The sequence below is a fragment of the Coffea eugenioides genome, chromosome 1, assembly GCF_003713205.1.
Source record: "Coffea eugenioides isolate CCC68of chromosome 1, Ceug_1.0, whole genome shotgun sequence".
NCBI classification, from domain to species: domain Eukaryota; kingdom Viridiplantae; phylum Streptophyta; class Magnoliopsida; order Gentianales; family Rubiaceae; genus Coffea; species Coffea eugenioides.
Genome location: NC_040035.1, coordinates 41,629,254 through 41,652,922, shown reverse-complemented (window position 1 = coordinate 41,652,922; position 23,669 = coordinate 41,629,254). Strand labels below are relative to the sequence as shown.

The 23,669-nt window shown below is 37.9% G+C and overlaps 3 protein-coding genes and 1 pseudogene across 3 annotated transcripts; 2 read left to right on the top strand and 2 right to left on the bottom strand.

The window, feature by feature from the left end:
- Positions 1 to 266: 266 nt before the first annotated feature.
- On the bottom strand, positions 267 to 2,729 carry LOC113777716 (glucan endo-1,3-beta-glucosidase 14). The gene is made up of 3 exons (XM_027322901.1): positions 2,615 to 2,729; positions 791 to 1,845; positions 267 to 681 (listed from the first exon to the last, which is right to left on the bottom strand). The coding sequence occupies exons 1-3, from the start codon at positions 2,676 to 2,678 to the stop codon at positions 631 to 633; spliced, it is 1,170 nt and encodes a 389-aa protein (XP_027178702.1). The 5' UTR covers positions 2,679 to 2,729; the 3' UTR covers positions 267 to 630.
- A 3,384-nt stretch (positions 2,730 to 6,113) lies between these two features.
- Positions 6,114 to 9,381, top strand: LOC113777242 (biogenesis of lysosome-related organelles complex 1 subunit 1). Its single transcript, XM_027322280.1, has 4 exons — positions 6,114 to 6,275; positions 6,403 to 6,608; positions 8,246 to 8,344; positions 8,876 to 9,381. The coding sequence occupies exons 1-3, from the start codon at positions 6,173 to 6,175 to the stop codon at positions 8,333 to 8,335; spliced, it is 399 nt and encodes a 132-aa protein (XP_027178081.1). The 5' UTR covers positions 6,114 to 6,172; the 3' UTR covers positions 8,336 to 8,344; positions 8,876 to 9,381.
- Positions 9,382 to 10,912: 1,531 nt separating this feature from the next.
- LOC113752194 (probable calcium-binding protein CML48) lies at positions 10,913 to 16,096 on the bottom strand. The gene is made up of 5 exons (XM_027296329.1): positions 15,309 to 16,096; positions 14,082 to 14,128; positions 11,852 to 12,027; positions 11,718 to 11,736; positions 10,913 to 11,507 (listed from the first exon to the last, which is right to left on the bottom strand). Exons 1-5 carry the CDS (start codon positions 15,844 to 15,846, stop codon positions 11,400 to 11,402), a joined length of 888 nt encoding a protein of 295 aa, XP_027152130.1. The 5' UTR covers positions 15,847 to 16,096; the 3' UTR covers positions 10,913 to 11,399.
- Positions 16,097 to 18,050: 1,954 nt separating this feature from the next.
- LOC113761376 lies at positions 18,051 to 18,545 on the top strand (annotated as a pseudogene).
- The last annotated feature ends 5,124 nt before the right edge of the window (positions 18,546 to 23,669 follow it).

Genomic DNA, 23,669 nt, shown 5'->3' with positions numbered 1-23,669 from the left:
TAGACACATCAGGGGAGGTTTATGAAATTATCCCCTTCATTTTTTCCTCCTAGAAGCCAATAAGGACGAATATGGGAATTTCATCTATAGCGAGGGCTCATAAGCATGATAGCAGGCAGAAGCAAGTGGATGCAGACCTAATAGTTCATGGCCCTATCTTCATTAAAAAAATGATGGTTGAAACGTATGCAAGAATTGGGTGTAACAGCCGACCTATACCACATCTTGACATTAATATCCGCTGTTGTAAAAAAATCCATTTCAGATAACAAAGATTTGCAGATCAATGGTAAAAATAGAGAGTCTATAACAGATCAATTGATGGATGTTCCCTCATTACAAACTCATAAAATTTTGGTATTGGTAGAGTATGTACAGATATAGGGAATTTAAAAGACAAAACTGCTACCAAGTGCTATCAATTGCTATAGTTCTAGTCCTGCTTCCAGTTGAGCCACCTTGACTACTTATTACTATTAAGTTCCAAATGGATGGTCAAAGAATTCATGAACCGAGCAAAAGAATTGATCTTGTAAGTGGGTGGTAAACATCCCTGAGGTTCTTCAGAGGCTCCTCCTGTTCCCATCGCCTTTCTCTGGCTTTTAATTTGAGCGTCTCCCGTTCTGAAGCTCATATTAAGAATGCTAATGCAATCAGCAGAAGAGAAAAACTGGAATAAACCTGCAAAACATCACATATAAGTGTAAATGTTAGATCAGCATTCGTATGTGCATACATGAGGTGTGGGGGCTGTAGAAGAACAGATAAATGGTGGCAGGAGGATTCTTACGGTATTCTGTTGACCAGAAGATGAATAATCGATATGGGGGAGATATCCCTGCTGTTGCTCCAGCAACTGCAACCCAATCCGATAAACTGGAGAACCATCTGGGTAAAGCAGACCATAATTCCTCTCCGATGCTGGACCGGGCTTCAAATCCTCGTTGAAAAGTGCAAAAACATAGACATCAATTGGTATCGATGGATTTGCAGGGGTACCTTCGTTCTGTTCGATCCGTTGCAGCAAATTGCCATTATACAATGCAGCATTCTCGGCAGTAGCTCCTACCTCATCTGGGTCCCCCTTTGATGGCCATCCTGTTTCAGATATTTTAACTTGAACGTCTGTATGGCCCAGTGCTTTCATAGCCGAGTAAACGGCATCAATTTGTGCATATAACATGTTATCATAGTTTAAATTTGTAACTGGATCGCGAATTCCTGGATTTGGCTGGAATAGCACATATTCCAATGAGACTTGATCGGGGCTACCTTTGTACGCAAAGAAGGGATACGCGTTTATGAGGAATGGTGAATTTGTCTGAGAATGAAAACTGAGGATAGGCTGGATATATTCTGCAAGATCTTGTCGGAATGACCCTGAGGAAGGTGGGAAGGAGTTACCTAATATGCCTGTTGAATGAGCAGTTGTTACATAGACCTCTCGACTGAGCCCGAGATTATTAAGAGCACTATTGACAGTTTGCATTGCAGGGAGGAGGTGAGATTTCATCTGGGTATCATTCCCAGTTAGGACCTCATTTCCAACAGTGATACAAGTGATCTTAGTCTGAGAAAGGTATGGTTGAACATGTTGCTGAATCCAAGTTTGAGCCTGACCAGGATCAGTCATTGCTTGAAGATTTTCATTCCCTAATCCAATGACAAAATCAACATTGGAATTGGAGAAAGCACTCAACACATTTGGATCTGCATCATATAGCTTCACCCTGCTTATATTGAGAGATCTAAGGAGAACAGCAACCCGGGACGGTGAAGGGAGATTGTTGGCTATTTGGCCATAATTTATCCCAATTCCAAGGCTGAGTACGCCAACAGATAAATCTGAGCAAAAAATTGAAGGCCATTGGTGAGTGTAGACGAAGAGGGTGATAAATGCATAAGCTTATTCCCAAAGAAACAGAATAATAGTGATGGCTATCAGCTTCAATATTCATAATCCTTCAAAATTTGGCAAAAGAGAAGATAGCTTCAAGTGTTTTCTAATTCATCTTATAGTATTAACTAACAGTGAAAATTCATAAGTACCAATACCAGGATAAACTTCCAGAACATAAACCAATCAGAGGACAAATAAAATCAACAGGTCACATCATTCCTACGAGGAAAACTCTGAAAAGAATCACAGAAACACGGTAGTAACAATAAATTCCTATTCTTTTGTGTCAAGAATCCAGGTCACCAATCCAATAGCAAGCATATCTTGAAGAATTTCAGAACATTATAGTTCAAATATGATAAAAGAATCATAAAACTCAAGGCCCTGCAACTTGAATGCTCAGATAATCAAACAAAAATTGAATCTTGAACATTCCAACTTCTTGCCACCGAAACCCAGCAAACCAAAATAAAGGAAAACAGAGAAAAACAAGAAAGCCCCACTTCAGAAAAGCTCCCCAGCTCGCAAAACCAGAAGAACTAGCTCAATTCCCCCAATCCAAAAGATCAGTAGCCAACTATTTTTTCACCTTGTTTTCCCCTTAACCAAATGATTAGGCACAACCAACCAAAACCCAGAAAAACCCACTTAAGAAGACTCGTAATATGATGAAAAATGAATTAAAAAAAAAACAAGAGATGAAAGATGAAGGACCTGATAGGAGGGAGAAGAGAAGAACAAGAGCCCTGAAGCGGTTGAGGGACCTCAGGGAGGCCATTGCTGTAATGCCAGCCTAGCCAAACCTCAACCACGATGCCCTTTTAATGATGCCTTCCGATATTTATACGTACTAATATATTCTGTCACAGTATGTGTGAAAGGAGCAACCGCACAACACAACTAGTAAAACAAAAATTGTTTTCATCCTGTACTAAACACTTGCAATCATGATTGATTTTCACTTCAATAACGTTTCTATTCAGCAAGCGTTTCCAGGAAACTCTGATTCAGTTACCAAAGGTTGCACGTGACATTTTTTTCTTATTGCTTAAGGTGGAGTTTAGTTTCACCGACATTGGCTTGCAATTATTTCGTAAAAATCCTTTCTTTTACTGCCACCTTCCTTCACTTTCTGCCGGGTGGGGGTAATGAAATATTTTTCGGAAACTGGAAAAATTGTGTGTGACACAATGTGACTGTGTGTGGGGATGTGTAGCACTGTAGCCCTGGCAGGTGTATCTATCTATCTTTCCTACTAGCTTTGATAGCTTGGACTTCTATTTTGGGGATCCGTGTTTTGAACTGAAACCTTTTTCGTTTACTCGATATGGTCAATGCCGTAGGACATTCAGGCATCAGGCCCTGGTTTGGAGTTCTGCAGAATTGGAACTTCCATGTGTTTCGTAGATAAGTCGGTATATGGTCAAACGCTATAATCTAGTAGTCGCTCCATCCTTTTTTTCTTTTATGCAATAATTCTTATTCTATCAGGGATTTAATTCATCGATCTACAACTAAAAAAGGATTTAAGTCGTTCCTTGGTTGTATGAAATAAGATTTTCCTAATTGCTGAGTTTTCAAAATTATCGTTTGATCGAAAAGAATCGAGTCCAAGACTATAACAAAATGTACCGCCCATTGAGATTTATTTTTGGGGGGTTTATGCATTTTTTATATAAAAAAATGTGATTAACAATCATGTCGAGAGAATACTTAAGAAAATCCAAAAGAATTTTTTGCAGAAATGTAGCAATTCGAACAAGGCTGTAATTTCTTAACTACGTATTATAGAGAGTGATAGCAAATTTCTTAACGTCGACGTATTATTTATGTGAGATGTGATGTGTCCGCATGACAAATATGCAAATAAACGTAAGATGCAAAGTTGCTTGATTTTTCCTTCATTTCACCACAACAGTTGGATAGGGATCACAAAATAGATTCTTGAAAAAAAAAAAAAGGATTAGAAATACATTAATCTTAGTACGTAGAAATCGCCTTTTCTAATCTTTTTTTCACTTTCGCTATGTTACTTGTAGTGCATGAGCATGAGGTTAATTTACACTTCACTTTTTGTAGATGTGCAAAAGATATAAAAAGAGATGGAATGCGATTAACAATATTCCTAATTTCAATGTAATGAATAAATTATCTCGTGACCTTCGCGAATCGCATGCAGGCAAGAGGAATCTCAATGCAAGGTGGACAAAACATCGTGATACTTTTCATTTGTTCCAAAGTAATTTTGTTGGTAAAATCTAAAGGTCAAATGATAATAACCCTCGAGTTCGAATCTTTACTGGGACATCCGCCCGCCGTACAAGATTTGTACTTCCTGTGGTTGGCGGACTATTGCACGGGACGAAATTTACTCAGCGCGCACCTTCGGATAGTGACTACGGGTTCCTTTGTAAAAAAAAAAAAGATAATAGCCCTTCTTTTCGTAAAATAACGATTAGCACATAGTTATCACTTCAACCTAAGGTAGAGGATGCCAGAAAAAGGAAAACATATAGGAATGGATCCAGTTAACCTTTATATGGAAAATAAATTGACTTGCAATGCCTTGTCTAACAATAAGAATTTTGAAAAACTAGGTGGTTAGGTTGTATAATATTATCATAAGGAACTAGTCTATTCCATTGCAGTTAAAAAAAATGAATGGATGATCATACAAAAGGTTATGGTGAAGAAATGTTTTGTTCCCATATTTTTTTTTTATCAAACGGAACTCCTGCTCCTACTCTAACCTATATTAGGGAGAGTCCAGATTGAGCCATGTTTCCATATGCAGTGCTTCAATCAATTTAAAGAAAGTCACATCACACATCTGCCAAATTCAGCAAATACAAAATTAACTGAGGTGTAACTTTAATCATATTAACTAAAGGTATAAGTTAATCTTTAACTGTATTAACTAAAGGTGCAAGTTAATCTATCTCTAGCGTGAATACTACTAAAAACTGCAAGTTGACCACTTATGATTAGTTGGTGAAAGCATTTCCTCATATTTTTAGCCACTCAAACCTTTTATCAAAACAAATGGGAAATTAGTTTTGCATAAACGTATCTTTCAGCACCCAGACAAGACACATGATTTTCTATTTTTATTTTCTGATAAAACAAAAAATTTTATTAATGAAATTGTCGAATATTGTCCAGTACGATTTGCTTGACAAGAAGCATAATTATTCTTTTCTTACGTAGCATGCAAATATCCCAAAGTCGGTTATGCAATTCATCACACTTTTTATAATGTTTCATGAAATAAATGATGGATTTGAAAGAGGGGCACCAAATGTCATGCATGTGTGTTCATTATCTAGTGATCTTTAGTGCTTTAGACCCCAGTAAAAATTATTATTTACTTAACATCCAACATCAAATCCATAATTTCAACTACTTAATTTGCGCTAACAAACAACAAATGTCCCCAACTTTTTGTTTCTTTCTCTAATTCATGATGTTTTTACCTCAATTGATAAGATGGTGGACCTTGTGGTTCACTATGGGATGCATAATTGATGCGTTGCACTTAAGTAACTTTGACACATTATCAAAGACCATTTTGGGGTAGGATCTTTTACTCTCTTGTCATTCTTCTTGATGCTAATTATCATGATCTTACTTTTGCCTTAGTGCGAAACCTTTTCTCCAAGATTTGTCATCTTGCCTCTACCACATCAATATGTTATTTTCATTAACTCATATTGGATTGGAAAGCAATTCCAAGTTTCTATCACGTACATGAGACAATCAACGATCAAACTTTCATAAGATACATGAATCTATACAATATTTAGTTTATACCCATTTTACATGTACAATTAATTCATCAACAACAAGAAAAAAAATTATTGTTTTTTCATTTTGCAGGCACATTGAAACTAGGTAGTACTCGTGGAGCTAAGAAACGAATCAAACAATTCAATTCCCTAAGTGACTTCAATCTTGTGATTAATCAATGGAAAGCTAGTACTCAAACCTAGTTTAACACACTAAGGAGCATTAATTAGTCGAGTTATTCAAGCTCAAAATTTCATATGAACTCTAACTTATAAAAAGTTAATGGCTCAAAATGTAATAATATTCACATGTTAGACTCGAACACAATTTTTTAATTTGCTACATTTATAATTTTAATCTCGTTAAAAACAAATCAAAAATCAAAACTTTTGTAATAATATACTAACACCCCAACAAAATGGGAAAGTGCATCAGAAATTGAGGCTGAAAAAGGCTGCGACGACCGTATGCCATTTTCTTCTGAAGATGGATCGATCAAAACAGCCAGAAGTTGGAGGTTTAGAAGCTTCATTACTTCAACTGATGCATGCTCATAATCAATCATCAATCCAACTCCGGGAACATACAGGTCAACCCATTTGATTTCCCCGTCCAATCCTATTTTTTTTATCCCTTAAAAGAAACTTCTGGGATTTTGTCCATATATTTGATTAAGTAGTAATTTGATTCAGTTGGGTTGTTGTAATTTTGAACAGACAAGGCAAAGAAAGATGCAATTGAAATTGCCAAAAGGGTTTCTGCGCTTTTAGTTGATTCGGTTGATGGAGGTGTTCAACAAGCCTTTATCACGGAGAAAAGGATAGAAATGGAAATTCGAGCATTGACAGCTGCTATTGTCCAATTTGGGAAGCAGACTGATCAGTGGCTAGCAGCTTCTCATGCTATCAATACAGCAATCAAGGTTGAAAAGCTTTTTTTTTTTTTTTTTTAATTGATCGTCTGTTTTGATATATAAACCTAAAAGTTGACATGGTTGAGGCAATGGTTACCAACAGAGTAATGCAAGTTTAAGTCTTTGCTTGATATGTGAGTTATTTGTGTGATTATGTGCTAGCCCTTAACCATTTTGGTATTAAAGGAGAAGAAAACTGGGGGTTTATTTAAATGTATTGCATTAAATTCGGTTACTGCGATATTTAAATGACCAATATGCAATAGTTTGCGTTGTTATTTTTTTCCTCATTTTTTTTTACCCCAAAATTTTCTTTGCACATCTTTTTTTGGGTGAAGTGCCACGAGTTTTTGGTATTCACATGAAAAAAGTGGGAGTGGTAGAAGCTTTCTAGTTGAGCTTTGGTGATCTTGCGGAGCGAGCACAGGAAGAGCTGAGAAAGGGCCTAAAGGCAGACGAATGGAAATAGTTTATGTGAGGTCTAAACCACCTGCCAACTACATCACATTTAATGTGGATGCGGCAGCTTCTGGCAACCCCAGAGTTGTGGGAGCGGGGCGGCTGATAAGGAATGAACTTGGTGTCTTTCTGGGGGGCTTTTGTACAAACCTGGGAATCACTACTAATGTATAAGCTCAACGCTGGGTATTCTGTGTGGATTGGAATTTGCTTGGGCTGAGGGATACAGGAAAGCGGAGGTAGAATCTGATTCTCTCAGCAGCATTGGCTTGGTTAAAGAGGCTACAAAGGACAATGTACAGTTGAACCTAATTGGAGAAATCAGACAGTGGCTTCAGAAGGATTGAGATTGTAGATTGCTACATACTGGAGACAAGGGAGCTTTGTGGCAGGTGGTCTAGCAAAGCTCTGGAATGAGGATTGCACAAGTTTGGGGATTCACCAGAACAGATTAGGAAATTGTTGAGTGACAATGTTGCATGGATGTCTACCCTGCATTTAATCACGTTGTAATGGGCCGTTAGGCCCTCTAAAGAACCTCCACTCCCTCCCCCCTCCCCCAACAAAAAAAAAACACAAAAAAAAAGAAGCTTTGGTGATCCATGTGCAAGTTCATAAGCATTTTTGAAGACCTATAGTTGAAAGTTTACACAAATGATTTTCAAACGTGAAGTTTTTCTTTGTTTGAGGCTTGCTGAATAACGACTGGTTGGTTATTACCTGCAGTTGTTTCCTGGGATGCTTATTATTGATAGGTGATCGTGTAGAAGTGGGAATGATAAATTATTGAATCTAAAACGTTGTTGGTGTGTACTTACTTCTTTTTTAAGATTATGCTAGATGCTAAGCATTCACTGCACTTAATTCTGCTTCATTATGGCCAGCAGCAAAAGGTTAAGAAAGAAAAAAGGAAAAAGAAGTGTGAGGCTCAATTCTGGTTTTATGCCTTCATCCCTAGGGATACAGGATACAATGGGCCACCTTGATTGCCAAGAAAATTAGGAATTTGTATTACCGAAAATTTTTATTTAGCTGTGATACTTATTCAGCCTCATGACCAGCTATTTCACTACATTACTGCTATTGTCCTGGACTTGTAATTATTTAATTTTTTTTTCATTGTGAAGATTTTATTTTTTAAAACCTGGATTTTCCTTTGATCTGATTATCTTTGTTTCGCATGACAGGAAATTGGAGACTTTGAGAACTGGATGAAGACAATGGAATTTGACTGTAAAAGCATTAGTGCTGCAATCTACAACATTCACCAATCATGAGATCACTAGGTGAGCTATCTATACCACCATTTATAATGCTTTTGTAGTTCTGTGTATTTCCTTTTTGTGTGGGAGAGTACTCTTTTCTTGGAATATCTTAATGTATGAAATTTTCCCAAATGAAATTTCCTGGCTTTAGAGTGTACTTGTATTATCTTGGCATATGTCATAAATCTGGTAGTTCAAAATTATAACACTAATAATTGACTTGTAATCATAAATTATCCTGTCCTTCAACCCTGGGAAAGAAAATAAGAACAGGAACTTATGCTTGGCGTTCAAAACCTGTTTACATTTCCATCACCACTTTAATTGAAGACGCCAGTTATCCAAGACAGCAATTATCATGTTTGATTAGCTTCTATGTTGTGATGGGTCTGAATCTGAATCGGCTGTTAATAGTTTAATGTCAATCTCAGTGCAAAAATTCTCCATTTCTTCCAAACATATCTGCTATCAGATTTATGGTTAGCTGTCCACATATTATCTTAGTCAGGGGAACTTTACTGAAGACTTTGTTCGTGTAATTGCTTTTTCCAGGGGGACTTTAGACTTAATGCAATGACTTTGGCAAAGGAAAATGAACATCATCCTTCTGCCACAGCAAAGTGTTAGCGTCAGTTTCTATGCACTTCTAGTACTTTGCATGATGAGCCATTTAAATCAGCAAAGAGTTCGAGAGATTCTTACAATTGCCTGCCAAGCTTGTTGAAGCTATTGCCTGATGGTGGGATAATCTCAATCTCTGGAGCAAGAGTGGCTTCCTGGAAAGCATCGGATCTACTTATTCCTGCTTTTTTGGGGTTTGCATAGTTGATGATTGCAAAGGATCACTTAGTTCCAGAATCGTACATCTGATGGGATCACTTTATTCCTGAGTTGATATTCATGTTTACCTATAGATTAGTTTTCCGGTTTATTATAGGCAAAACATTTTGGCTTATTATCTGCATTTCATCCTTCAACGAGAGTCTTATTTCTAGTCAATACTCTTTACTATTAGTGTCTTTTCTTTCAAGATGCCAAGAATGGATTTTTACTGTGAACCTTGCTTTCGTGGTTTTGTTTAGGTAGTTCAGAGACATGAAGAATCTCCTCCAGAGGAAGAGGTGCCTCATTTAAGCGTTCCCAACTTCAAAAGATCTGACATGCTATTTACTTTCAAGAACCAAGCGGCCAGAATATCTGATCGTAATAGCCATGGTATACATGGACACGGTAGTTGTCTAGCACTTTCTGTTCAGTCCTCCAATTCATTTATAAAAACATCATCCGCTTTGAGTTCTGGCTTTATTGAAGAAGGGTCAGACAGAATTTTGACAAAAAATCAGATGATTATAGACTACAAAACAAAATATCACAAGATTCTTTGTCGTGTTCAAATATCCCAAGTATTACGCGTCAATACAATCAGTTAACATACACTTGATGTAGGAAATATGGTGCCTAATAAATTAGCAAAACAAAAATTGTTGCGAGCGAGAGGATTCACTGGAAGAAGAAAAATGGTTTCATATATGTAATTTGGCATCTTATTGCAACAGGCACCTTTCAATTCCTTGCAAGTCTTGTTAGGATTTTGATGCTCATGATAAGGTACTTTCATGATGGATTGTAGTCACTTTTTTAAATTTATCATGTTCGGCCCTTGATGCTATGCATGTGAGCATAACCATTATTGTCTTTTTTTCTTTTTTTTTTTCCAGAGACGATAACTGTTGTATAACGTAATTTATTCTGCACTAGGGGGAGGGGACAGACCTAAGGAAGCTCATAACATAATTTAGGGTAATCCAGGGGGAGGGGACAAACCTAAGGAAGCTCAGGGTAATCCGGAGATGACTGAACCATCATCAGACCAAACGGGTGCGAAGTGCACCCACTTGAATTTTTTTAAGCAAAGTCACTTTTAGTATGACAATTGGTGGGAGGCAAGGGTTAATGCTTTGGTGGTGGCCACCAGCCTTTGGACTGGTGGTTGCATAACCATTATTATCACCTGGGCTGTTTTTGGTGCAGACCTGGAATGTTTGGTATTTGTTTAGAGGAACATGTGAACTTGTCTTGCCCGGGGGTTTGGTAGTAAATTGCCTCTTCCATCCATGATCCCTCCTCCCCACAAACATCGAAAAGGACAGGCTCAAGCCTGCAGAACTGAAACAAAACCATAAACACTCTCTCTACACCTTAGTCATAGGAATTGGGCAAAGATTTAATCATCCATCTTTCTGTTTGCTTCCCACAGTATTCACACAGCATCATCACAATGAGAAGGCCATGATCCACAAGCTTCACTTTAGTCAAACCTACTCGAAGTTTACGAGTGTCCAAGGTCCAAACAAAACGTTCCCAAAACAAAATTCTGCCAATTGGAGCATAATAAAGCATGATTGATTCTGCATAAGGGTACCCGACAATGCTAGCTTTGCCTGATCTGGCTGTGCTCTGACATTAACCATTCATGTCTAAACCCAAGTTGAAAACTCTCAAGAATATCTTGTACAAGTTCGTATGTACTAAATTGAACCAATTGGAGTCTAATTTACTTTCCAAGTAGTGAAAGCCTATGACTCTGCATTGAAAATTGATCTTCATCTATTCCATGTTCCGAAGAGAAAGAAAAAACATCAATACACTGGGGTCACAAACAAAAAAATTTCAAATGGCCCTTCCCTCCTTGCAATCAACCAGAGTTTGAACCATTTCTGTCAGAGCATGGCAATATGGTCTTCATCTCTCTTCACCTTAGCTGGAAAGCAATTTGCTGATGCTCACTAGATCAAGAACGCACGAGAGAATGGTTGGGGGGAAAATCAATTTGAAGTTCAGACTTGCCAATTACTAGGCTTGCTAGAAAATTTGTCTCATACATAAATAAAATCTCGATTCAATCGAATCTCGAAAAACCAGTCAAACATGACAATAGAAAAACTCTGTACACAAAGATATACATCCCTTCCATGTCTCCTGAACATTTCACGCACCTCACCCTAACGATGTACAGTTTCACCTCAAACAACAGACAACAAATCAAGAATTGATAAAGATTGTTGATAGCAGGTAGCTAGTACGATACAAGAAAAGGTATGATCATACTCATAAACGAATCATAGGTCATTGTAGCTGATCCAGTATAACGTGGATCCTTCTCCTTGAACTTTTCAGTCAAACCCTGTATTTATAACATGTGTAAGAATCAAGTGTCTCATAGAAAGGGACATCAATATACTAATAACTTTGAACTTGCAGAAAGAGTGTAAGATTGCAGATTCTAACAAAATTTCCCCCTGTTTCGGCCAACATTATTAAAAACTCTCACAGGACAAAAAGATTCCAACCATGAAACAAAAGTGCATAAGAGAATTTGAATTTAGTTTCTTACCTTCACAATCATCCCACATCTGCACAAAAGAAAAGAAAAGGACTGAGATAAGAATATATCAAACCATGCTATTCAACAGCCAACAAAAAGCAGAAGACAAAAAGTTCATATACCAAAGGAGGAGGAAGCCTTACTCAACAAAACTGTCAAAACTGAGCTCAACTCTTCTGCCATTTCCTTCTTCGTATCTGGAAATGAGAACTTGGAATACAGAAGGTGGTACTGCATAGCCTATACCATTGAGAGCATCTCTTAGTTCTGTTGCATCAATTTTCCCACTTCGATCTCTATCAAACCTCTCAAATATGGCCTGCAGTAAAGAGTGAAAGAGTTATTCCAATAGACTATTATAGCTTGAAACAAAATATTGTAATAAAATTGAACACCAAAAACTGACTAGTTGAACAATTTTAAGTGGGGAAGAAAGCAAGACTGGAAAGAAAGCAAAATATTAGATGCCTTTAAGATCGAACAGAAGTAGTTTACCCATTACCAAAGAAACATAATTACCACGAGAGAGTTTTCTGCTCAAATCTATTACCATAACATAGGCATATTCTCCAGTTGTACAAAAGTTTACTTTCCCTTCCATCCAAAATCAAAGAGAGTATAGCATGCCTTTTGTAAGATATGCACCCAACAATGTGTTCGGATTAAGAAATAATCCAAAAACAGACACTAAGCAAATTGTTTTCTTCACGGTGTATTGCATCTGCTAAGCAGCATTTAAAGTAGCACCAAAATCTAAGAAGGTAAGAGATACTCTATTCTACCTGAATCAGAGTTTATACCTGAAACAGAGTTTATACTTAATTTTTTAGTTATGCTATTATCTGCACATCCCCATGATGGAAAGTTTTAGTAACTAAACATTGCACCTTTCTCAACAAGTTACACACCTAACAGGGCAGTAGCATAGAATGTTGGGCCTCTTCTTCCTCAGATATAAGATAACACCACATGCATATCTTGCTAATTTCCTTCTTAAACTATGTTCTTCAAGTATTTCGCAATGTTTGGGCCAAATCAAACTAAACCATGAATTTTTAAATATAGTAGGTGTTTTTCCATACAAAATCAGAAATAACTTGTTAAACAGACAGGATTGTCATCCCAAGACAATGCAAAACTATGCAAGAATTCAGGAAAAGATATGAGCAGAGGTTGACGAAAATGGTTAAACATAAGGGGAAAAAAAAAAGAAAAAGAAGAAACTCTTTAGGCCCCAATGTCTTCCCTTTTCTTAAAGGTAAGAAATATGTTATTACCATTAACTACTATTTAAGAAATATGATCCCAAGAATCAACTGGGACTGAAAAAATCTAAAAGACTTCCTGCTGTGCAAATGGACCACTCCCAATTATGGCAGGAATTTCCTCATTTACCTCTTTTCTTAAGAATATGAATCACAACCCCTGATGCCATTAAACCCATTCCTTGAGAGATTTATATGCTACCCCACGTTAGAAGAGTTCCAACCATACTTTTGGCTATGACAGCAAAGAAAATTTATGCCTCACAACTCTGTTTATAGAAGCATGTTAGTGTCAGACCACTCTTCTAAAAGACAAATAGATTTAAAAACATACCACGCAATTTTCCCTCTTACTGCTCTTAAGGACCACAAGCATTAAATATAATGAATATGAATTTGTAAGTAGTGCTTTACAGAAGAAAAAGCACATAGCCATGTCAGTAAAGCAATTCTCCTCTTATTGTGTGCGTTTGACTGTTCATCTCTCTATCCAGGTCTGTTGTGTGATTAATTCAGGATAAACAGTTAATGAACTCCAAATTTAAATAAACAGGAAACTATATTGTGGTTTGGCTTACCATCTATCTCATGTATATAAAACTAAAAGATGGTAGAAAACTGGAGCATTACTCGCCATTCTATAGCTCAGTACATCTGCACTTGGTCTAATGAAGTCAAAATGACCTCTTTACACCATGTGCTATATGTAGTTCAGAGTGAACAATATGCTTCACAGTTAATGTCATGGCCTACTGAATTTTAATCACACAGCATATCCTAGATAAAAATATATGTGCACGAGTAGAATTTACAGCCAATCATTTGATGATGCACTATATTTTGATTCTTTAGTATTTGAAAAGATGATGACCTGAAGATTTCAAGCACCAAAAATCAGGAAGTTATCTCGTATCTCATAGATGACATTGCAAACCAACAAAGAAAGTACCCTATAATTCATCTCAAGATGCATATATAGACACAACAAATATCCAATTTCCATCCTTCCTCCCAAAAAGAAACAATAAACAAACAAGCAATAGCAGAATAAACCAAATAATAGGGGAACAAAGAAGGAAATGTAACAAAGAATCAAAAGATCACTCACTCGCCATTGACCAAGACAACTCCATAAAGCAGAAAACTCCTTGGGCCCTGTGATTTCAAAACCAAGAATAAGCAACACAAGTAACCATAACCATTATCCAAAGTTATAGGAGTCGGTAAATAACTTGAAAGATAGCAAAAATGTTGTTTGTAGTCTTTTGGATGAGAGAGAATGGGAAAGGGGAATGGAGTTGAAATTAGACATCCATAAATTCACAAGTCAATGGGATTTTCCAAATAAAGCAAATTCAACCTACTGCATGCGTTACACTTCCAGAGGCAGTGAAACATATCAACAGCTCTTATCGTTCTCAAGTCCACCATTGGACACAAAGAAAATTTTTACGAAGTCAAAAAAGACCACCACTTAAATCCTTTTACTTCAGTATTTTAAGTTTCTGATTCATAATCCTAAATATACCATCTCCGCATAAGAAATTTCTTCTGCATAGTAAATCGCCACTTTCCAGAACCAGAGCAAAATCCTAGTCATTAAGTGCAGAGGAGTATCCCACATCAAATCAAATAAAGCCTCACATTTTTTCTCAGCTTTAACACACATCACACTCTCCCTACTCTTTCCTCATTTCTTCACTTCTTCTCCTTCTCATCTCCCACACTAGTAACAGTAGCCACAATTTGAAACAACGCTCTCGGAGATGTCAAAGAATAACCTCTACAAACTACAATTTTATCAATTCAGGATGAAAAATATACTAGCTCACTAACCTACATAGGAAAAGCATCTTGTTTACCAACTCATTAGCACATTGAATCCCATTACCTTTTCTCTCTCATAAAGCAGCATCATCCAACCATAAAACCACACAGAACGAGTACCAGAAAAATTGAAAAAAAAAAAAAGCAAAATTATGTATTGGATATCCTAAATCTTCCAAAATATATCTAGCTCCTCAAATGTTAAATGCTACATAAAAGGTGCATCTTGCATCGGGATAAAGCATCATGGAGTATCGCATTAAAGAAAGGGATTCACTTAATATTCTGGTCTTTGATCTTTCAATTGTAATGTATTCACAAGCACCAAGGAAAAAAAGTATCAGTCAGAATCAAATGAAAGAAATAAAACCAAAAAAGATCACTTTTTTTTTTACTCTCTAAACTTTGAATAACCACAATAAAAAGAATATTCTCTGGAGGGTAATAGCATAATATAAAAGAAACCCAGAAAAGACTTCATTGAAAAAGCGTTGACTAGAATATTTACCGATTTTGAGAGCAGAATCAGAAGGGTTCTTGAAGAGAAAGATTAGTAAACGGATAGTCCGCATGCTGAACCTTTGATAGCCCGAAGAAAGAGCTTGTCGGAGCTCCGATTCCTCAATGAACCCACTGCCATCCCTATCCACCATCTGGAAGGTCCGAATCACACCCGGGTCGGTCCCAGGTGGAAAGGAAGCATTGTAGTTATAGCTCTGATACTGCTGCTGCTGCTGGGGCTGGGGAGGAGGATAACCATACCCGTAGCCAGGATCCGAATGAGATGAATGACCTGACCCATAATTGCTGCTGAAGCTGCCGGTCGGTGTAAGCGTCGGGTACTGACTCTGGTGATAAGTGTGACCCGTATAGGAGGAAGAGGAAGAGGAGGAGGCGGGAGGACGGTAGTACTGGTCTTGAGAAGAACGAGAGGGGTAATACGGGTGGGCCAACCTGGGTTCCTGATCCGGGTCGGGCACGGGTGGGGCGGAGGGTGAGTAGGCAGCTCGGTGGCTGTCCAAAGATGATGATGATGATGAGTCCATTTGAGTGCGTGTTTCTTGTGGTGTGCTGGTGTGTGTGGCGTGTTTGCTTCTTCAGCTGGGAAATGAGAATGAAATACTACTAGTAATTGCAAACTGAGCGATTAAAATACTTAATTCATAAGTACCTTAATCTGGTAGTATATAACTAATTCACTCGTTGAATTTTAGACGAAGCAAAGTCCAAATTTCGACAGGAGACGAGAGAAGTTTGGTGTACTGGTACCGGTGGCGGTGGTTGCCCACCCGATTGATTCGCCTGGTTTCATGTGGTGGGGGTTAAATTCCAATTTACTTTCGGAAGAAAACAACCATCTTCATTGTCTCACCACTTAACACCGCCTTACGGTGCAATGGAAACTAATCAAATCGAGCAACCTAGTTTAATTATGTTAACGAATTTAAAATTTTGTTTAAATTTGATTTATTTATTTGTCAAATTGAGTTTAAACAAACTTTTTTATCGAATTTGAATATTTTTTAATATAAAGCAATATACTCTCGGAAGAAAACCTAACCATCTTCATTGTCTCACCACTTACCGCGCACCTAGTGGTGCAATGGAAACTAATCAAATCAAACAACCTAGTTTGATTATTTTAACTATTTTGAAATTTTGTTCAAATTTGACTTGTTTATTTGTCAGATCGAGTTTGAACAAACTTTTTTGTCGAATTTGAATGTAATCGAACATAAAGTGCGCTCTTCAAGTTAAGTTTAGCTTAACTAATTGGCGAACCAAACTAAAACGAACATTTAGTTATTTGAAAATCAAGTAATTTGATTCATTTTTCAGCCCTACCACCACTATATGTTAGTGTATTTTAATAAAATCTTAAATTTTTCATAACAAAATATTTACAATGAGTTATAATATAATTTATTTGAGAGTTATGGGAATTATAATGTTGGAAGTTACAATACATTTTGAATAGAGTTATTATACAATTATTTGAATAGGAGTTACAAAATTGAATAGGAGTTACAAATGAATTTTTTAATCAAATGAAGAATTTTTTGAGTCATTATAAGCCATTCAAATATGAATCAATTTTTAGGTTACAAATTTTACAAATTAGCTACAATTTAATATGAAAAAAACCTTTATATGTTGAACTTGGACATTCAACCTATTTTCTAAAGGTTTTTGTAGCCTATAAATAGTGAAATTCTTTAGAGAATTTCTTACACACTTCTCTCAATAAAAGATTATTCTAAATACTATTTTTTCCTTACACTTATTTCTTTCTCCCTGATTCTAATTTTCTTTGGACAAAGTAAGGTATTATGAAGCTTTTGCTTCTCTTGATTGTGCAGATCAGAGGGAAGCAACAATCAAAGAGTTAGTCTGTTGTATCTTGGAGGCGGCGCACTAGATCTTTTGCATCAGCTGAAAAAATACCGTAGAGGCACGTATCGTCTTAAAGAGAGTGTTCTACGCGCCTCAACCTTACCAAACTTCTTAGTAGCTATCAAATCCAATGTGGTTAGCTTGAAAATCAGAAGTTGTCCGTGTACTATCCACCAACGACACACAAAGAAATAGCCAAAAAAGTATGGATTAATCCAATGTGGTTAGTTTGAAAATCAGAAGTTGTTCATGTACTCTCCACCAACACCACACAAAGAAATAGCCAAAAAAAAGTATGGATTAATCTACTTAACCACCATCACTATGTTATCGCTACCAACGAAGAGATGTAGTAGCAAAAATTAATCTTACATATATCACATATTGTAGATGTATACATTATCAATATACAAAAATTAATATAATAATGTAAAGTGTATTAAGTAGATACTATCGATGACTGATACGGTTTTGATTTAATTATTAAAGTTGAGATTCAAGAATTAGAAGTTTTGGGTGCTAATCTCATGTCCTTTCCCTACTTATTAGAACAAATTGCGCCAAATGTCACTAAACTATATGTTTGTGCTAGTGTAGGGTACTAAACTATTTTCTTAGCCGAAAATATCACTGAACTAACCAAAATGCACGTTTCTTATCATTCCATGTAATTTGACCATCAAGTCAAACAGAATGGATGCCATGTGAACTGCACACCTAAGATTTGTAGGGCAAAATTGCCCAAAAAATTTAAGCGCGCTAAATAAACCACAATAGGCGGTCGTTTCACTCTAGAATCTCAACAAAAAAAAAACCACCCAAAAAAAGGAAAAGAAAAACACAGAATCGCAAGAAAATGTCTGCAGCAATGGCTATGGTGAAGGGATCGGTGCTATCTCTACCAGTGACTTTTATCTCTGGAAATGCCAAGAAGCTCAAGGAAGTTTGTGCTATTCTCGACAAGCTGATTCCTTTTCAATTGCTCAAACTTGATTTGTCGGAGCTACGAGGTGAGCCTGAGGATATCTCCAAAGAAAAGGCTAAAATTGCTACCAAAGAAATAAATGGACTGGGGCTGGTGCAACATACTTGCCTCCATGATGAATGGAGAAGATTGGAGATGAAGGTTTGAACAACTTATTGATGGCATATGAAGATAAAGCAGCCCATGCTCTTTGTATATTTTCTCTTGCTCTTGGGTCAAATATGCAGCTAATAACTTTTGTAGAAAAAACTGCAAGCAATTTTGGTCCTACCAGAGGACCCAATGACTTTGGATGGGATCCACTAGATGTGATTCTTCTTGGTCAAGATCTCTTTGTCCACTGGATGTGATTCTTCTTCCACCTTTTGGGTCCCTATCAACAATATTCATCTTGTGGAGTTGTTGAAGAATGTGACAAGCAATACTCCCGCTACTTTTACCAAATTGAGGTGGACAGCTTTCCATTCCTCTTGCTTCTTCCATAAATCCTCCCGAAAGCACCAATTCCAAGGCCTTGCCTCAAATAAAATTTTCTAGCCATGGAAGCAGCTCTGATGTAGTACCAATTTGGGTCATACAGAGCAAGCTCCTGAGTGTACCTAATACACGTGAAATGGATTATGCATGAAATGGGTTGCATGTGCGTGCATGGGGCTGTGCATGGAGTTAGTTACAGCTGGAGTTAGGTACGATAGGTTAGTCAATGATTTGTAAAATCTTATGACGTCAGTCGACGTCATAAGTTTGTTAGCCAACTTAAGATCACCGCCTAAGTCATTTATAAAATGTGAAGTTGGAAATCTATGGCGGTAGTTAGACCTGTCAACGGGTCGGGTCCGAACCGGAATTCATTATTCCGGACCCGGACCCGGCATACCAAATTAGATCCGGATTCGACCCGTTTACCCGACGAGTCTTCTACTTTATGTTCCGGATCCGGGTCCGGGTCTACCTGAAAAAATTATGAAAATTTACAATTTCTAATAAAAATGAGAAAAAAATATATTTGTACACTAATTTCTAACTAATACAAAAAAAAATCAAATAAGAAAATAAATCAAATTAACTTTACTCAAATACATCACCCTAATCAAATTATATTGATAAATATACATATTTTAAATTATTAATCCATTTATATTCGGATCCGAGTCTAATACGGGTCGAAATACTATATTCCGTATCCGATCCATTTTTTTGTTTGACAAAACGGATCCGGATCCGGATCCAGACCCGGACCGTTGACAGGCCTAGCAGTAGTGGATTCCATTTGTAAAGTTGTTTTTTTCACATTTCTTGTAATCTCTTATGTTCATCATTCAAGGCAATAAATCTTCTCTGGTTTTCGAATTACTTCTTCATTATTTCTGTGGTCCCTAGATCAGAGATTAATGACCTCCACTGCTCTTTGCATCAGTAGTATCAGAGCTGGGTTACGCCAGCTCAACTCTTTGATAGCAGAGGGCACTAGGTCGCATGTCCGGAAAATAGAAAAGCACGTAAGATCCATGCTGAAGGAGCAACATAAGCAATTTGAGAGAGAAATGACGGCTCTGTGGAATTTGGTGATCGAATTGCACACACAGAAGGCTCAGGGGGAAGGAAATGGCTGCCCTCACAACTCGGATGCTCCAACCAGCAGCAGGAGAGGATATCAGGTTCCTTCTCGTCTATCACGAATTGATTTCCCGAAATTTAATGGAGAAGACTTTAGAGGATGGTTATACAAGAGTGAGCAGTTTTTTGAGGTGGATGAGACTCCCAACGCAGTAAAAGTTAAGATAGCGGCGATGAGTTTGGAAGGTAAAGCTCTTCAGTAGCACCAAATTTTTATGAAATCTAGACTTACACGTGAGTTTCCTACCTGGGAAGAATATGTGAGAGAGCTATCTTCAAGATTTGGAGATTCCTTGTATGATGATCCAATGAGGGAGCTTAAGAGCTTGAAGCAGTCTGGGTCAGTAAAGGAGTACCACGATGTGTTTGAGGAACTCCTCAATAGGGTGGATCTTCCAAAAGATTATGCTACTAGCTGCTTCTTGAGTGGATTGAAGCCAGAAATTCAGTTGATCTTACGAATGTTTATGCCTAAGAATGTGCAGCATGCTCGAATCTTGACCAAAATTGAAGAAGCAAAAATGATAGTGCAGTCAAAAGAAAAAGTAATGTCCAAATCATTCCTGAATTACTCAGACCGCACGGGTACCACACAGTTCCGTGCGCATGCTCCTAGTCACAAGTGGAAAACAGACTCTAAGGCAGTACTGCCCCTACCTATGTTTCCAGCACTTCCCAACAATGAAAGGCAGCATGAGTCGGGTGCTAAAAAGGCTTTCAAGAGGCTGAGTAGGGCGAAAATGAACAAGAAAAGGGCAAGGGGATTATGTTTTTGGTGCGATGAGAGGTTTACAGCTAGGGATAGATGTGAAAATAAGCAATTCCATAGGTTGGAGGTTTGGGATGATACGCCAGATAAGAAGGAACCGAAGACTGAGGGTGAGGAGGATGCAATAGATAAGGGGCAGTTAGCTTATATTTCTCTCAATGCCATGACCAACATAGCTGTCCCTAATTTTATGACAATGAGGGTCACTGGACATGTAGGGAAGCAGTCTGTGAATATTTTCATAGATTGTGGCAGTTCACATAATTTCATTCACCCCAAGGTAATGCAAAAACTGGGGTTAATCACACAAAGGGTTGAGCCACTAATGGTAGAAGTAACAGATAGAAACAAGTTGACTACCCACGATCTCTGCCCAGACTTTACCTAGAAAATGCAAGGGCAAGAATTCAAGACTGATTTGTTGGTGTTACCTGTAGAGGGGTGCGAAATAGTTCTGGGAATGCAATGGTTAACCACCATTGGTGATGTGAAGTGAAATTTTGGTGATCTCATGATGGAATTCCTGCAGAGTGGTCACAAGGTAGTCTTGAGAGGAATGAAACAACACGGGTTACAGTTGGTGAGACAAAAGAAAATGCAGAAAATATTGCAAAAACCTGAGCAAATTGCAGGAGCACAACTCTGTCTAATTAGAATCGTCCAGAACCAGAGCCAGGGCCATTATCTCTTTTTTCTATTACAGCTGGAACTAATGGAAGGCAGGATAGTAACTTGCTGGATCTAGAATGTTTGCTGAGTGAATATGGTGATTTGTTTCAAGAACCTAATGGTTTACCTCCTGAAAGATTGCATGGCCATAGGATTGTTCTAAAAGAAAGCACTGAACCTGTCAATGTAAGACCCTATAGGTACCCTGTTTTTTGGAAAGGTGAAATTGAAAAACTGGTAGCAAAAATGCTTGCTTGTGGGATTATTAGAGCTAGCTCTAGCCCTTTCTCCTCTCCAGTAGTTTTGGTAAAAAAGAAAGATGGATCCTGGAGAATGTGTGTTGATTACCGGCAACTGAACAGGCACCATAAAGAATAAATTTCCTATTTCTCTAATAGAAGAGTTGTTGGATGAACTTTTTGGAGCTAAATTCTTTACCAAGTTAGACTTGAGGTCTGGTAATCATCAAATTAGAATGAAGGCTGAAATGTGGAGAAAACAGCCTTTAGAACTCATGATGGCCACTATGAGTTTCTAGTTATGTCCTTTGAGCTAACTAATGCCCCCTCAACATTTCAAGGTCTGATGAATGACATCTTTAGGCCCTTTCTAAGGAAATTTATTCTGATTTTCTTTGATGACATTTTGGTATACAGTGGTGGTTGGAATGAGCACCTGCAGCACCTGAGACTTGTGTTTGAACTGTTGAGAAGGCATGAATTACAGGTAAAAATGAGTAAATGTGCATTTGCTCAACAGCAAATTGACTACTTGGGGCATATTATCAATGCAGAAGGTGTTCAAGCCGACCCTCAGAAAACTGCTGCCATTAAAAATTGGCCAATACCGCAGACAATCAAGGAGCTGCGAGGATTTCTGGGCCTTACTGGATATTATAGGAGATTCATACAAGGCTATGGTAAGATTACTAAATCACTGACAGACTTGGTTAAGAAGAATCAATTTCAGTGGCATGATAGGGCTACTCAAGCTTTTAAAAGACTACAGGAAGTTATGAGCAGTCCCCCTATCCTAGCTCAACCAAATTTTACTCAAGAATTCATTGTGAAAACTGATGCTTCTAGAAATGGGATTGGGGCGGTGTTGATGCAAAAAAGGAGACCATTAGCTTTTTTCAGTAAAGCACTGGGGACTAAACATCAAGCTCTGTCAGTATATGAAAAAGAAATGTTGGCCATAGTCACTGCGATTTTAAAGTGGAGAGCTTATTTGGTGGGACGACACTTCATTATCAAAACTGATCATCAAAGTTTGAAGTATAAAATGGAGCAAAGGGTACATACACCACTGCAGCAGAAATGGATAGCCAAGTTGATGGGGTACGATTATGAGGTACAGTACAAGAAGGGGAGTGACAACATTGTAGCGGCTGCATTGTCCAGACAACCATAGGAAGGCAGCTCACTGTACGCCTTGGTTACTGTCACAACTTCTCTCATCAAAGATATCCAATAGAGTTGGCAACAAGATGCGATAGTCCAGGAATTGATCCAAAAGTTAAGCAGCAATGGTCAGCATTCTAGCAACTATTCTTGGCAGCAAGGGTTGCTCAAGCGGAGGGGCAAATTGGTGGTTGGCAATGATCAGTCTTTAAGGAACATGTTGATTGCCTTGTGGCATTCAAGTTCACAAAGGGGCATTCTGGAATGGAAGTCACTTACAGGAGACTTAAGTAGGTTTTGTATTGGCCGTGCATGTTCAAGGATGTGGCCCATTTTGTAGCAGTATGTGACGTTTTTCAAAGAAATAAGTCAGATAATACAGCTTATCTGGGCCTATTACAACCTTTACCCATACCTGAGAAGATTTGGTCTGACATCTCTATGGATTTTATTGAAGGCTTACCCCTCTCACATGGCAGGAAGGTGATCTTAGTGGTGGTGGACAGACTCAGCAAATATGCTCACTTCATGGCTGTGGCTCATCCCTATACCGCCATCTCAGTTGCCCAGCTATTCATGGACCAAGTTTACAGGTTACATGGTCTTCTTCAGACCATTGTCAGTGATAGAGATCCCATTTTCTTGAGCTCTTTCTGACAGGAAATTTTCAGGTTGCAGCGTGTCTAGTTGAACATGTCCACTTCCTACCATCCTCAGAGTGATGGCCAGACAGAGGTAGTTAACAGATGTTTAGAGAACAATTTGAGGTGTATGGCTGGTGATCATCCCAAGGATTAGAGTTTATGGCTGCCAATGGCCAAGTACTGCTATAATACGAATTTTCATTCCCCTACCAAATTCACTCCTTACGAGATAGTCTATGGCCAGCCTCCCCCACTTCACATTCCTTACCTACCTGAGACCACGGCAGTTGAATCTGTGGACAGGAGCCTACATGTAAGGGAGAAAGTCATTCACTCCCTGCGGCATAATCTGTCCAAGGCTCAACACAAGATGAAATAGTTAGCTAAT